Source organism: Trichechus manatus, unplaced genomic scaffold (genome assembly GCF_000243295.1).
Source record: "Trichechus manatus latirostris isolate Lorelei unplaced genomic scaffold, TriManLat1.0 scaffold00154, whole genome shotgun sequence".
Lineage (NCBI taxonomy): Eukaryota > Metazoa > Chordata > Mammalia > Sirenia > Trichechidae > Trichechus > Trichechus manatus.
This window is the reverse complement of record NW_004444090.1, coordinates 4813754-4830452: the sequence shown is the minus strand read 5'-3', so window position 1 is coordinate 4830452 and position 16699 is coordinate 4813754. Positions and strand designations below refer to the sequence as shown.

The window sequence follows — 16699 nt, the reverse complement described above, 5'->3', positions numbered from 1 at the left end:
CTGCTTTTTTTAAGAATTGATTTCATAGATCCATGCTATGTGAAAAATCAGTACAGACTAATATATACTTTAAACTCTGTTTTAAAACATGATAAATCCTATTTAAAGCATTAGCTTAAATGAAAAATATTTTACACTAGTATTTATGTAATGCAGTGATGAAATTAATTTGGAGTTGCTGGCATAGTGCCTTGATAGGTTTCTGTGAGTCATTTGCTGAGAAAGTGTGATTCAAGACTCCAGAATCATTTTTTCTCATCTGCTAAAAGTCATGTTTTGGCTATGGACAAGTTTTCATGGCAGATTTAAAACAAATATTCTATGATAATATTTAGAAGTGTAGTCCACTGGTGGGAGATGTCTAACCTTACATAACTAGGACTAATGTAAGTCTCTAAGTTTGCAGACTTTAAAGCTATCAGATATACATGATTTTGGTGTATTAGTTTAGTTTTTCTCATATGAAATTTTTTTGAGGTTAACTCTTAACACTGCTGGTTATGACCTCTGGACAACTAATTGCATTTAGAAGCAAAATCTCTATTGTTTTATTATTAAATAATGAGCAAAGACTACATGGTATTAGGATTTAGGTTTAAAACCAAGCATACTCACAAATAACCTCAAACTATTTCTTAATGTTTTTCTCCTAGAGAAGAAATAATAATTCTCTGATTTATATGTCTTGCTTGGTGCTCATTAAATTTATAGCTTCATTTTCCCCCCTTGGAAATAAAATAGATTCTCATAGTTTACATATGTTATGGTGGCATAATAATGATTATGTGATATGACCTAGACCTTTTTGTTTGCAAAGTAATTTAAAAATCAATTGTCTGAGTTATTACTTTGAAATTAACTTGTAGAGTGGTGTTTCTCATTTTCCAAAGAGGAATGTAAAGCTCTTACTTATCAGATAATCTGTAGGCCATGTATGTCCATTTTGACTTCTGGTGTGTTTGTCATTACAATGTCCTGCTTTTCTAGACTTCCCATTAAATGTTTAGAAATATTAGTTAAATGGTTTTGCAGGAACATGAAGGGAAGTTTATCAACCTATACCAGCTATAGGAAAATAAATAAAATCCTATTGTTTTCTTATCACATTTTAAATTTTTTGTCATAGCTTTCCAACTCAAGATGCTACACAGTCATGCACAATGAATGGGCTGTATCCAACTTTCTGTCATTAGAAGAACTAAGTGAAAATTATTGCAAAATAGGTCTTAGAAAGAAATATGAGCCTTGAATTTCCTTGAATTAAATAAACAAACAAAAACCCCACAAATGATTGCTTTAAAAATACTTGAAAAGATATTGCACAGCCTTTATTCTTGATTCTGTTTTTTGAAGCATGTCTTCCTTGATTTCATTCCGTTACCTATTGGGCTCTTTCATTCAACCTTCCAGAAACTAACTGACAGGCCGCATAGAAAAATAGCAGTGCTTGGTAAATATCTTTGGTTTGGGGATTTTTTTTTTTTTAAGCAGTTTCCCAAATTCTTGACTTCCCTATCCTGCTACACATAATCTAACTTTCTAGCCCCAGGAACCAGCAATTAGCATCCAGGCTCCCTATTTCCCTGCTGCTCCAGGGGCAGCACCAGGCTCTGCGTTTCCTTGTGACCTGAGTGCAGCCTGTTCCTCATCACATGCCTGTTTTTGCCCCCCTTTTTCATACAGCACTTACATATTTTTGTTATTTTCTTAGAATTTTGTAAGACTTAGTAAGTGTTCAGTAAATGGCAGCTGTTCAGTCACTGTTCCTATAAGGGGTGCTACTTCTCAACTTTGTTGTCTATACCACAGTCTTGTGATGATTTAATCTGCCATTTCAAATGTCTCACCTTTATTTTAAGTCAGGAATTCCTTTATACTCGGAAAATCAAAAAAGGAAAAAAAAAATAAACAACTAGCAATTATTTTTAGTCAGGAATTCCTTTATACTTGGAAAATCAAAAAAAAAAAAGAAGAAAAAAATAAAACAACAACTAGCAATTATTGAGTATTACAGTGAATCAGTCATGAAACCAGGTACTTTTCATAAGCTACCTCACAATCTAGAAAGGCAGATAAATATGCAAGCTAACAATAGTCACAAGACAATAGGATAATACAGTAATGCAGCATTTTTAATGCTTCTATTTTGTGATTGAGTAAACAGGCTCAGAGAGGTTAAATGGCAGAACAAAGATCCCCTTCAGATAGAATTCCAAATTCCATGCTGTATCAATTATATTATGCTGCCTTGCATAACAACAACAAAAGGATTTGTTGAGGGTGACCAAAGCCACAGTGTGGAATGACTGAGACAGTGATTTCAGTGATGTAACTCCTGTGATACTGTGACAAAAGAATTTGTGGTTGATGTACTTAAAACTTTAGAAGGGAAATGGGTTTGGTATTGAGAGATCTTAAGGAATCCCATGAAAGTCCTAATACATATACATAATGCATAATATATATGTTATAGTCACTAAAACAAGAATAAATGCAGTAGACTTAATTTTTTAAAAACCATGGCTAATATTTTATATATCTTGCAACAGTGGGTCCTATCTGTTAATTTTCACTTACCCTTCTGACCTGCTTGAAAATTTACAGGATTTCTCTCCTTCTCAATTTCAACAATATACTTATAAATTTGTTTTGTTTTGTCACAGAAAATAGGCAAATAAAGATAATTTATTTTGCCCATGTCTATGATTTTTATGATTTGGAATTGTTTTCATATTGTCTGCTTCTTTTTCTGGTTATAAGATGAATAACAACCCAGATGGCTAACATATAAACAATTTGAGTTATGCTAATTTAGATCATTTAGGTTAGCTAAGGAGGTTCCTGATACCCAGGACCATCTGTTCATTGCTTTTTATGTTACCTTCATGCATAAGTGGGTGCCTTCCACTTCTTCACATGACATAACCTCTGCCTTCTTTATACATGTGTAAGAATGCTCTAAGACTGATCTCAATACCCATTATGCCTCCAGAGAACCTTAATCCCAGGTTGCCTTCCATTTTACCATTTTTTATTCCCACTTCATTTTTTTTCTTGTTATTGTTCTCCTTAATAGTAATGTTGCAAAATTTGCAGAAAAGTGACTAAGAACATGGGCTTTGGAGTCAATTTTAAATCTTACTTGGCTGTATGTGTAGCTATTTGACTTCGTACAAGTTCCTTTACCTTGGTTTCCTCATCTGTGAAATGGGATATGATGTCTACCTAATACATTCATTAAAATGGTTAAGTAAAATAAAATATAACTCATTTAGCACATGCCTGCAACACCACAAGTATGATCAATATTCTTATTACTAAACTATTTTAGAAAGAAAATTCTCATAGTTGCAAAAAGACACATTCAGAAGTAAATTCAAATACCATATACTAGAATTCCACACAAAGGAATATCGGCTTTTCTGTAAGCACTTGATTATTTTTGTGAATCCACATACAACCACAAAGTATATGTAGGCTTTGGTTCATGATTATTTTGGGGTTCACTTTCAGTCCTTCTCACTGGATCCTGAATGAAACTTTGGGCCATGAATAGCTGGAGAAAAGTCTGTCATGGAACCTCTCTGGGTTCTCTTCTGTTGCTCTGATTATGTGTTACACTTTGATTTGCTTTGGAACCTCACAGTCACGCCAGCCATTGTTCCATGTAGATCAAGCCAGTCCACATACACAGCTCTCCAGGGAGAGAGACCAGAACCTGACACTTTATTTTAGCCCACGTTCTAGACACTACATGTAACCCCCACAACAGTCCTGTGAGCTAGGTAATTATTTAATTCCTAATTTTATGTAGATTACTATTTCTGAATCAAAAATCATGAAACACAGTTTGTTAAATACTTATGTACTTATGCAGCCAGTGGACAGAGAATATGATTAATCAGATTGCCTTCATCATTCAGGGCACATAGTTGTTATACTTACAGTATCGTGGTTTATAATGATATACTTTGTAGAGGATTAATCTGGTATATTAATCGCAAATCTGCAGATGGGTTTCTGGGATTTGAGTACACCTCCTCATTTATCTACTTGGTCATTATCTGACATTTTGCATTTGTCACAATAATAAAAAATCTATTATCCGACTATGTTGTGCATTAACGACGTACGTCTGACAGTAACAAATGCTGAGGTGTGAAGCAAGAGAAATGCGGCTTTGAAGGTTAAGGTTATGTGTCAACTTGGCTGAGCCATGATTCTCAGTGGTTCAGCAGTTATGTAATGATGTAATTTGGCAGTTATGTAATGATGTAGTCATCCTTCATTTTGTGATCTGATGCGGTCATCCTCCGTTTTCGCTTAACACAGATTTCGGAGAACAACCTGGTCTTTGGAACTTAACCACATCGATAAGTGAGGAGAGGATGTATTTCTTTTTCAACTCTGTGTGGGTGTTTGTGTATGTGTGTACATGGCTTCTGTATGAAAAACTGAGACTGAACAAGGAGGCCCTGTTTTGATGGTTGCCCAAAGAAACATATGTTGTTTGTTGTCAGGTGCTGTTGAGTCAGTTCGCACTCACAGCAACCGTGTGTGACAGAACAAAACACTGCCTGGTCTTGTGCCTCCTCAAAATCAATCCTATGTTTGAGCCCATTGTTGTGGCCACTGTGTCAGTCTATCTCGTTGAGGGTCTTCCTCTTTTCTGTTAACCTATTTTACAAAGCATGATGTCCTGCTCTAGGAACTGGTCCCTCCTTATAAAGTCCAAAATACGTGAGACGAAGTCTCACCATCCTTGCTTCTAAGGAGCATTCTGGCTGTACTTCTTCCAAAACAGATTTGTTCATTCTCTGGCAGTCCGTGGTATTTTCAATATTCTTTGCCAACACCATTATTCAAAGGCGTCAATTCTTCTTCGGTGTTTCTTATTCATTGTCCAGCTTTTGCATGCATATGAGGCAACTGAAAATACCATGGTTTGGGTCTGGTGCACCTTAGTCCCCAAAGTGACATCTTCATTTTTCAACACTTCAAAGAGGTCTTTTGCAGCAGATTTGCTTAATGCAATACGTCAGTCGATTTCTTGACTGTTGTGTCCATGGGCATTGATTGTGAATCCAAGTTAAATGAAGTCCTTCACAACTTCAGTCTTTTCTCCATTTATCATGATGTTACTTATTGGTCCAGTTGTGAAGATTTTTGTTTTCTTTATGTTGAGGTGTAATCCATACTGAAGGCTGTAGTCTTTGATCTTCATCAGTAAGTGTTTCAAGTCCTCTTCCCTTTCAGAAAGCAAAGTTTGTCATCTGCATATCGTAGGTTGTTAGTGAGTCTTCCTCCAATCCTGATGCCGTGTTCTTCTTTATATAGTTCATCCTCTTGGGTTATATACTCAGCATACAGATTAAATAAGTATGATGAAAGGGTACAACCCTCTTGCACACGTTTCCTGATTTTAAACCATGCAATATCCCGTTGTTCTGTTCAGTCAGCTGCCTCTTGGTCTATGTACAGGTTCCTCATGGGTACCATTACATGTTGTGGAATTCCCACTCTTTGCAATGTTATCCATAATTTGTTATGATCCACACAGTTGAATGCCTTTGCATAGTCAGTATGACACAGGTAAACATCTTTCTGGTATTCTCTGCTTTCAGCCAAGATCCATCTGACACCAGGAATGATATTCCTTGTTCCACGTCCTCTTCTGAATCTGGCTTGAATTTCTGGCAGTTCCCAGTACATGTGCTCCTGCAACCATTTTTGAATTGTCTTCAGTAAAATCTTACTTGCATGTGATATTAATGATATTGTTAGATAATTCCCAGATTCTGTTGGATTACCCTTCTTTGGAATTGGCACAAATATGGAGGTCTTCCAGTTGGTAGACCAGGTAGCTGTCTTCCGTATTTCTTGGCATAGACAAGTGAGCACTTCCAGCATTGCATCCATTTGTTGAAACATCTCAGTTGGTATTCTGTCAATTTCTTGAGGCTTGTTTTTTGCCAATACCTTCAGTGCTGCTTAGACTTCTTCCTTCAGTGCCATCGGTTCTTAATCATATGTTACCTCCTGAAATAGTTGAACGCTACCAATTCTTTTTGGTACAGTGACTCTGTGTATTCCTTCCATTTTCTTTTGATGTTTCCTGCTTCCTTCAATATTTTGCCCATAGAATCCTTCAGTATTTCAGTTCTAGACTTGAATGTTTTCTTCAGTTCTTTCAGCTTGAGAAATGCCTAGCATGTTCTTCCCTTTTGGTTTTCTAACTCCAGGTCTTTGCACATTTCATTATAATACTTTACTTGGTCTTCCTGAGCCACCCTTTGAAGTCTTCTGTTCAGCTGTTTACTTCATCATTTCTTCCATTCACTTTAGCTACCCTACATTCAAGAGCAAGTTTTAGAGTGTCTTTTGACATGTTTTGGTTTTTTCTTTCTTTCCTATCTTTTTAATGACCTTTTGCTTTCCTCATGTATGATGTCCTTGATGTCATCTCACAACTCGTCTGGTCTTCTGTCATTAGTGTTCAGTGGGTCCGATCTGTTCTTGAGATGGTCTCTAAATTCAACTTGAACTTGCATGTGAGCAACTGGTGGTCTTTTCCACAGTCAGCCCCTGGACTTGTTCTGACTGATGATATTGGATACTGAGCTTCTCTGTTTTCTCTTTCCACAGATCTAGTTGATATGATTCCTGTGTATTCCATCTGGTGAAGTCCACATGTGTGGTTGCCATTTATGTTGTTGAAGAAAGGTATTTCCAACAAACAGGTCGTTGATATTTAAAAGTTCTATAATGAGATCTCCAGCATCATTTCCATCACCAAGGCCATAATTCTAACTACTGATCCTTCTTCGTTTCCAACTTTCACATTCAATTACCAGTAATTATCAATGCATCTTGATTGTAATAAGAAACATACACTCACACATAAATCATTTGTATGGGAAGTAACACTGTATACCTTCTTGATCCGAACATCTGATTTCCAGCTGCTTTAACAGAAGTTTTAACACAAGTCTATGGAAGAAATAATTTAAATCTCCTCTTTCATATGCTTTAGTTAACAAAGCATTAGAATTTCAAACTGTTTCAATCAGGGTATATGCTTAGAAAGCTGAGCACCCTATTCATAATCTTCTTTCATATTCCTTGAATTATCTTTCATGAATTTGACATTTTATATCTTATAAACAGTGCTTTATAATCATTTAATTTTACATAATTTATATAAATTTTCCCACATTAAGGAAACCGTGTATGTAAAATCACACATTTATGTAACATAAAATAGAAACTTTTATTCACATAAAAAGTGATTTTTAATTTCAGTATCTTCATGATTTTCATTTAATTATAAAAGTAATACTGTCTTATAAAACTAACACAATACATATAAAATACAGAATAGAGTCTTCTCTCATCTCCTTTCCTCCCCAGCCTCAAAAGATAACTGGTGTTTACAGTTCAAATGTAGCTTTCCAGACTTTTTTCTGTGTCTTTGCAAACGTATAGATGTATTCCTAAAAAGAGTGATTCTCACATACTTGAAGAATTAAGAGCATTACTATTAGGAAAAAAAATTAGTTTGATGATGTTAGTCATTATGCTAAAAGGAATGATTTCAACAAACAGATCATTTTGTGGCAGGCCAGTTTTCCAGGTTACTAGCTTGGAAAAATAGTATTTTATAGCAGGTGTGAAATCAAAGACATGTAGTGAATATTTTGCCCTTGTTTTTCCATATTTTGCGGTGTCCATGGATAGTTTGTTTATGAAGAGTGCAGTATTCAGGGAAGATGGAAAACAGCGTGTGTCCACTAAAGTAATAAAACTGGTTAATCCCAAATTGACAGTTTAAAGTCTTTTAGAATTACTTGTTGCAATCAAGAAACAATCCACCTAATCTGTCATCTTTTTTGAGCTTAGCAGTAGTGGAATCTCTTAAGTGACTCTGTAAACTGTGTGTATTAAAAGTTCTAATATTGTTTAATGAAGATTTCCTGTTGCTAGGGAAACTAATGCTTATTTGATGCTTGATACTATATGTCACAATGGGTATTGAGGGCAGGGAGAAGGCTGTAAATGTCCAGTTGGTTCTCTGTGGAGGTAATTTGTCTGTTCCTGTGCCCTTTCTGCCCCAATATACCCGTCAGTGGAAGAAATAAGCACAAAGGGTGAGGATTGAACAGGCAGTATTAGGATACCTTAATGTAAAAATTGCTACTCAAATGAAAATTTTAAAATACAGTTAGGACAATATATAAGAAAATTTAGGCCTCCTCAAATCCTTTATGAAACAAGGCAGTATATAAATATAGGAATAAAAACCAAAGGTTTTATTTCAGGTAATAGCTGTGAATGGTAAAATTAATATTGTTTTGCTTCCATTGTAATCATCTATTTCTTTTTTTAGATAAAAAGTTTATATCTAAAATTTTATTTTCAAATTTGAATTTGTCACTTGAATAGCATTTTTTTCCCCAAAGCTAATTTCCTACAGAGTTCTACAGGGTTGGGATTTCATATTTTTGAACCAGGTCTCCAACCTCATGGAGTTCACTGTCTCTCTGGGATAACAGATAATTAGTACCTCCAGTGAATCGTGATAGGTTCAGAATGGCATGAGAGCTCCGGGCAGAAGCTCTTCACCTCATCTGTGTGAGGGGTTAGGGAGGTGCCATCAAGGAAGACTTTCTGGGGGAGGTGACTCAAGGTGGCACCTGAGAGATGAGTGCACACCACAGACAGAGAGAAGCGGGTTTGGAGTGTGATGGGGCACAGGATCAATCGCATCTACAAAAGCCTGGTGCAGAGAGAGGGAGAGAGACCAGGGCACAGTCAAATCATTGACAGAAGTTCAGTCTGGCTGGAGTGGAGAGTAATTAAAAATATTTTTTATGAAAGTCATATACATGCTTTTATATAAAATTTGTAAAATATAGGAAAACAAGAGAAAACGTAACACTACTAATTTCAAGCTCCAGAGTTAACCATTGTGATGTGAGTTTATAATGCCTCACATTTATACTTACAGAATAGCAAGTTTGGTAAGAACCTGGTTTGGCTTAAACAGCAAACACGCATATAGGCATATGATGCATATACATAGGGAAAAACATATTGTAAGAAAAATTGGGATCACAATGTGTTATTTGTACCTGCTTTTCACCTTAAAAATGTATTTAAATATTTCAATGTCCTTGGATGCAATTGTGTTTTAAGTGAGTTAGTTATTTTAAGAGAAAATGTTTTATTTCTATAAATTAAAAGGAATATTCTTGAAGTTCAGCCATCTATATTCTTCTGTGCAGGAAGAATGTTTCTTGAACTTAGAGGCTCCTATATCAAGAGTATGTGGGTATGACACACCGTTTCCTCATATTTTTGAACCATTTTACATCCCAGACAAATGGAAGTGCTATGATGCCCTTCGGAAAATGATCAACTATTGACCACATAGGTAGGTATGCTGTGTGTTTGGAGAAAGCTATCGTGTGTTCTGGATGTTAATGTGCTGTTAACTAAGGAGCAAAATTTATCAATGTGTTGTATTTTGGTAAATGCCGACTTCCAGAACAAAATGTGAATTTCAGAAATAGAATTCCAATTTAGTAGAAACCCATCCAGCATATATATTATTTGATATATATAAAACAGATGTATTAACAGTAAATAATAGGTGAAGATGCTCTCTGGCATGGTTTAGATTACAAATATACCATAGTTCCAACTAGTATCCTCATTTCTGTATATTTTTATCAGCTTTTTAAACTGTACAGGAGTAGGGGTAATTTCTGTTAGTTAAAAATGGCTCCTCAAGCATCATTAATATGGAGTCCAGTGATTTACATTATACGATGATTCGTAACACTCTGAATCTTGCCTTTGTATTACCTGAGAAAATAGGTTTGTTGAGTCGGAAATCTATTTATTGTAAATAAGAGAAAATTTTACTTAAAAACAAAAGCCCAGCACCACCAATTGTTGTTAGCTGCTGTTGAGTCGATTCCAACTCATAGCCACCCCTTGGGTGCGAGTAGAACTGCTCCACAGGCTTTGTAAGGCTGTGACCTTTGGGAAGCAGATCACCAGGGCTGTCTCCCGAGGCGCCGCTGAGTAGGTTCAAACCACCAACCTTTCTGCTAGTAGTCAAGTGATTAACCGTTTGCACCACCAATACTAGAACCTTTTTTGGCAAGTGAATGTTTTTTAAATAGTAGATAATAAATGATATTTATTCATTATGATTTTCAAAGTCATACTTACTGGCCCCTTCTGCAGTGTTATGTTAGCAAAAATGAATTCCATCAAACATTATCAAGTTAGTTTTTCAGGGCTTTAATATACAAGATCCTATCACTGACACACTGATTTTTTTGTCTTGGCATTTTTGAAATGGTTCAGAATGCATAGATAGGATTAGATGCTTTACATTTTAATATCCAAGTTGTCCAAAAAAATAGTCATAATGTATTTTAAAGAACCTGATCTTTCAAAGGAAAGGGGAAAATAGGCTGTTTATAATAACACAGCCAAGCTTTTTAAAGATAAGTACTATAATTCTTGAATTCTGTGTAAAGGTAGCTAGCTCACAGAAACCAGAGAGATATGCCTGTCGTTGGTGTAAATTGAGAAAATAATACCCCCTCTTCCCATCTTCTACTGTGTTGCCATAATCCTCACATTTTTTGTAATTCTATATTGGGAATATTTTTTATTACAAATGTTAGGTCCTTTAGTCCACATACCCCTGGTATTCTTTCAGATATGCAGGTGTAAATGCTGTATTTCTAATTGTAGCCCTCTTAATGTCTGTGAAGCAGCTGGCTTCTATGATAATCACACTTAGTACTGGTTAAAGGACCTCCTCACTGTTTTTGTTGTTCCCTTTCCATACTGGAGAGTCAAGGTAACAATGAGTGGCCACATGCATTGTTGATACTTTTAAAGTTGTATTTAGGCGCTGGTTTTAAATTTGAATTGTGTAGTTCTTCTTAAACATGAGAGAAATATTTAAACGTATATTGAAAATATAATAAAAGAATAGCTTTCTAGGCTAAAAGTTAAATATGGTATTAAAGAAAGTAGTTAGACAATTGAGATTGCAGATTTAATTCATGCTGGCCAGAATGTCTGTAACAGATACTGATTTCTTTTACAGAAAAATTGGAAGATTGTGACTAGATATGGAAATATTTTTCTGAATTTTTTATATTTCCTCACTTAATGTCTTCTTGAAAACAGAATTTTTATGAAATGAACCATGTTGGGTATTGGCTGAGAAGTTATAGAATTACTCTTTTAAAACATATGAATTGATCATTTCCACTAAAATTGTTTCTGATTGTTTTAAATGTTCCACATTCTAGTATTATAGATTCTGTTTAATTATATATGTAAATATCAGGTGTGGGATAGTATTCAATAAAGGAAAATCAGATTGTCTTCAGTTGTATGTGTCTTTTTTTTTCATTAGTAAGAAGAATTTTTGTTGAAAGTAATAAAATTAATTAAATCTGAATAAAATTGAAAGTTTTACTCTAGAAATGCTGATTTTTCAATTTTATTGTATTGAGTTTAGTCCGTTATGTTTAAGATGTTTTTATGTTGATAAGACTTCTAGAATGTTTTTCCTCATTCTTCCATCTTGTACAACAAGTTTTACTGATGGCTGTGCTGACCGCGTCTCCACTATGGTGAAGCGGGAATGATTCACATTCTGTTCTTTTTTTAGGTGGGAGTGGGAGGGAGGATAGCATGAGCCATTCTGTTCTTTTAAAGTTGCCAAGCTTTTGCTGTAGTTTTGTGTTTTTTTGCCATGATGTTTTTCCATGTTCTTCATATTTTTAAGTAGATAAAAAGAAAATATTAGCAGCAATAAAACAGCTCTGACAGGAGGAAGCCTCCTCGTTGGTGACTTTACCAGGGCTTCTTGTTTCTTACTCTGCCTCTTGTGCCCCTCACGGTATTTTCAAGCAGGCCTGAACAGCCTGAGGAATACCCGCTGCCGAGCCCCCCACCCTGACTCAGAGACTGTGCTGTTAGAGTCCCCCCCGCCATACACACACTCACACAGGTCCCAGACATTTGGAGGTGAAGTACATGCACTTTATTATAGAATATGACTAGCAAAAGGCTGAAATAATGAACCTAATCATTTGTTAGGGGTAAAAATAAAGTCCTGCTCTTGGATTAAACATAGAAAAACTTGTACAGTATAAGATGGGAAAAGATGTAGTTTGTCAGCAACAAGTCTGGAAAAGATTTAGGGAATCCAGTTGGCTTACAGTACAGGACATGTTGAGTTTAAGCTGCCAAAAATCAGTATGGACCTTGGCTTTCGCCTTTTCCTCTCTACTCAAGGCTCAGTGTTCCTTGCAGGGAACCCTGTACTCACGTGGTCAATTCAGCAGGAAATATACAAAATATACACATTGGCCTGTAGATGGGATCTGTTTGAATATACTAGTGTTCGTTTATTTTTTTAGTTGATCTTATTTATTATTTTAGTTGAACTTATTTATTTTAACATTTATATTTCCATTAAAGCTTTTAAATACGATTTCATCTATTCATTTGGTATTTTAAGAATTTCCCCTTAGCTATTTTATTTCTTTGTTTTAAATACCAAATGTGAGGATAACTATGGGAATGATCTATGCACTAAATGCTTGTTTTTGGAACCATTTTTCTCCTCCAGTTAGTCCTGCAGTAAGCCTCTAGTCATCACCAGCAAATACCTCATTCCCTCCCCTCACCCCCGCAAAAAAATGGCTACAGGTAATACTAAGCCCAGCCTTCGGCACATAGTAGGTTCTCAAGAGATGTAAAATGAATGCCATAGTCCAAAATCCACCACTATTTCCAGGGTCAGCAAACAATAAGTCTGCCTCCTGTGTGACTACAGGACTATATAAACTAACTTAATTTTCTGTGTTTCAAATTACCCAATTCCTTTAGGAGGAAAAATCTGTGATGTAACATCCGTGTTCTATACAACTGATAGACATTATGTAAACTCTCATAGGTAAACAAGATCTATGTACGTTAGAAAAAAGAAATGAGGCACACGATCCATGAAATTACCTCAGTTCAATCCTTTGGGTTTAAGTCAGAGAATCTAGAAATTCTCCATGAAAATCCTGAGAAGACAGCCCAAGGAAGGTCCACATTCAGTGTGGTGAAATCCCTTTCCCGTCAGCCTGCCAGTAGCTGACACAGGTGGTTTCTGACTGCCTCACATCCCTGCCCCCACCTTCTAGTAACAGCACTGCCTTTGGTTTAGAGAACTCCCTCTCCTGACTGCATGTGGTTCTGGAGGGACTGCCAATCCCAGCTGTCCAGTGCCAGCCACAGAGATGGCCCCAACCGTCCACCACCAGCTATACAGAAATGGCACTGTGTTTTCTGGTAGGTACCTCAGAATAGAAAGAAAGTCAGGTTACCCAGGCAGAAACAAAAATTAGTTAGCCTCAGACTTCTCAGCAACACTAAATTCTAAAAGAGTAGTTCCCAAACCTTCTCCTGCTCCAACACACTTGTGTGCCATTGAGTTAATTCTGACTCATAGTGACCATATATGACAGAGTAGAACTGCCTCATAGGGTTTTCTAGGCTGCAATCTTTACAGGAGCAGATCACCAGGTATTTTCTCCTATGGAGCAGCTGGTAGGTTCCAACCACCGACATTTTAGTTAGCAGCCAAGCACTTAACCATTGCACCATCAGGGCTCCGTCACCTGAGGATACAAGCCAGGTACCCAGACTGTGTTACCTTTAGCAGAAGTTCTTGGCTGAGGGGTGAGGAACATGACCCTAAAGGCATCAGTTGGGATTTCCAGAGAGATGTGAGTTTTGGAGATTCTGATATGCTCCTCTATGGCCATCTGTGTAGGAAAGCAATAGAAAATTGGGTGGGGATTTAGACAACCTAGTACCCTGATATCTCCTTGAGTGTACTAATTAAAGATATTTTCCAGAACAGTCAGAGGTGGGTAAAACAAGAACAAGAATGAGGAAATTATAGCTGGAAAGGACTGGGTGAGAATGGAACAAGTTAAATAAAAAGATACACATCTAAATAATTGTCTTACATACATTTTTTTTTTTTTTACAACATGAAACAAGTGTTCCATATGGAAAAGTGAGAAAATAGTGGCGATAAGTGTGAATTAAACTGACAAAGACTTGAGTAGTAGAATGACCAAGAGGAGTTCAAAAGTGCCAAACTCTTAATCTTCAGTAAAGGGAAATATAACTTCATTGCTCTGCTGTTGACCTTGAAGTTTAATATTGGTTTTTAAATGCCTTAAAAAAATTAAGTTAACCACTAATAGAATTAAAAGCAACATACACAACTTCCACAGCATTACATAAAACAGTCTATGTACAATAATTTTTTAAATAATTCCACACACATTTAGTAAGTGCTTTTTTTGGCCCAGGTCCTGAGCTAGATCCTTAGGTGTGAAGTTAACTAAGAAACATTTCATGCAAATGAAAACAAACAAACAAAACAAAACAAAGCAAAAAAAAAAAAATCAAGGAAAGAAAAACAAGATAAAGCAAGGTCTATAACAATTGTAACAATAAATGTAACTAGGTAAATGCTCTAGTTATAAAGAAAGAACTCAGATTGAGTTAAGAAACAAAACCTAATTAAAAGCTACTTAACAGGAAGCGTTCTGAAATAAATTGACCTAGAAAGGTTAAGACTTGAAAATGGGCAAAGATAAGTTAGAAATAAAAGGAATATGAAGAGCACAAATGTGGCAGAACTCATATCAGACAAAATAGAAGACAAGGGAAAAGTGTGGATTTGATATTGACAAAAGGAATATACCGAAGTGAAGATATGACTGTTAAAATCCTTTATGTTCCAAATGTATTAAAATGTTAGCAAAAACTTGTATCAATCCAGAAGACATGGACAGTTGTAGAAGAAAACTTTATCATCCACTTCAACTGTGATAGATGAAGTAGACCATAGAAAAGGCTGTAGAATATTTTAATTACATAAGTAATAGGATTGAGTCAATACAAACATATTTTAAACTTGTGTCCCCAAGACAGAGAATAGATTATCTTTTCAAGTATACACAACAATTTTAAAAAATTGATCACGTACTAGGGCACAAAATAAAATATAAGTAAATTCCCCAAAGGAAAGGGTATAAAAGGCACCACGTCTTCTGAACCTATCCCAAATTAATAACAAATACCCGAACTACTTGGAAATAAAAAAGCACCTAGTTTTAAGTAACTACTGTGGAAACAAGGAAGAAATGTAAAAAACAATCTCAAAATATTTAGGACATTAGATTGCTGATGTGCTTCAGCTAAAATTCTACTCAGTGGTAATTTCATAGACTTGAAAACAGAAAGTACACGAATGCAAGAATATAGGAGGACAAAACATAATGTGAATGAACAGTAGTTTAAAGCAGAAAATTCCAAATGATAAAAATAAAGCTGTAAAATTGAAAAGTTATTTTTTCATGAAAATAAAACTTTTTTCTTTCATTTTACTTTATAATGTCTATATGTTGTGGGGTGGAGGTACATTTTTATATAGTCATGATATTTGCAAATAAAGACCTCGTATTGGCTATACCTGCATTGGCAAATACTGCCATGCTTCTTTGAGGAGGAAATTATTTAGCAAAGCGTAATAGTTTACACATGGGGTATTGGTAGTTCAGTGGTAGAATTCTAGCCTTCCCTGCTGGAGACCTGAGTTCAATTCCTAGCCAATGTACCTCATGCACAGCCTTCACCTACCTGTCAGTGGAATCTTGCATGTTGCCATGATGCTGAACAGATTTTAGTAGCACTTATAGACTAATACTAGGAAGAAAAACCTGGCAATCTACTTCCAAAAATCACCCAGTGAAAACCCTATGGATCACAACAGTCCAATCCCTCAACTGGTTAGCATTTTGTTCCATTGTGCACGGGATTACTATGAGTCCGGGGGCCGACTCAACAGTAGCTAACAATAGCAGTTTACCCATAGTATTGATTAGCAAAGATCTTTGTTGTTAGAACATTTTATTCCATCATTTTAAGAAAATAATTACCAGAATCTAGTTTTTTGCTTAAGTCATTTTGTTTCTTATTGAGGCTTATTTGGCTATCATGAGTAGTTTCTTGTTTACCAATATATTTTACATAAAATTTGGTGGCTATAAAGAATTAGAATAATTATTTCAAAAATGGTTTTTTGACCATTTGAACATCTGTCTACTTGCATGTCATGGGAATTTTTTTCTCCATCCACAATGTTTTACTCGTTTCACAAGGCAGTGTTTTTGGACCACTTTGTTTACTCTCCATTTCGAAGGTAGTAGACCAGTGCTTGATCTAGTAGGCTCTCAGTCTATTGTTGAGTGAAGAAATGAAATCCAGGCCCATCCCTGAATCATAACTTGTACCTGAAAAGCACTTGGGCAGAGCCCTGTTTTGGAAGTGTGTACATTTAAAATTACGTCTGCCAATATCCTTTACCACCAGGCTCATGAAGCTGTATTTCATTTCTTAGAGAATTTTAGAAGCAAAAACAGTCCCTTATGTAGGGCTGGATCTCAAGAGTCCCTGAGAGATGAACATTGATTCTGTATTTTTAGGCTTGTTTCTTTAGACAGATTTCAAAACCACATACAAGTGGCTCTATGACAACTTTGTACCTTAAAACACATGTGCATATTGACAAACTAGGACAGATGCA

General features: G+C 35.7%; 1 protein-coding gene across 1 annotated transcript in view; it reads left to right on the top strand.

Moving 5' to 3' along the window:
• BCKDHB (branched chain keto acid dehydrogenase E1 subunit beta) overlaps positions 1–11418 on the top strand; it is a 273664-nt gene extending 262246 nt beyond the window's left edge. The window contains exons 10-11 of the mRNA XM_004386058.3: positions 9285–9433; positions 11135–11418. Coding sequence (XP_004386115.1) covers positions 9285–9425 — 141 coding nt within the window. The 3' untranslated portion in view covers positions 9426–9433; positions 11135–11418. The remainder of the gene's footprint in view (positions 1–9284; positions 9434–11134) is intronic.
• Positions 11419–16699: the final 5281 nt, after the last annotated feature.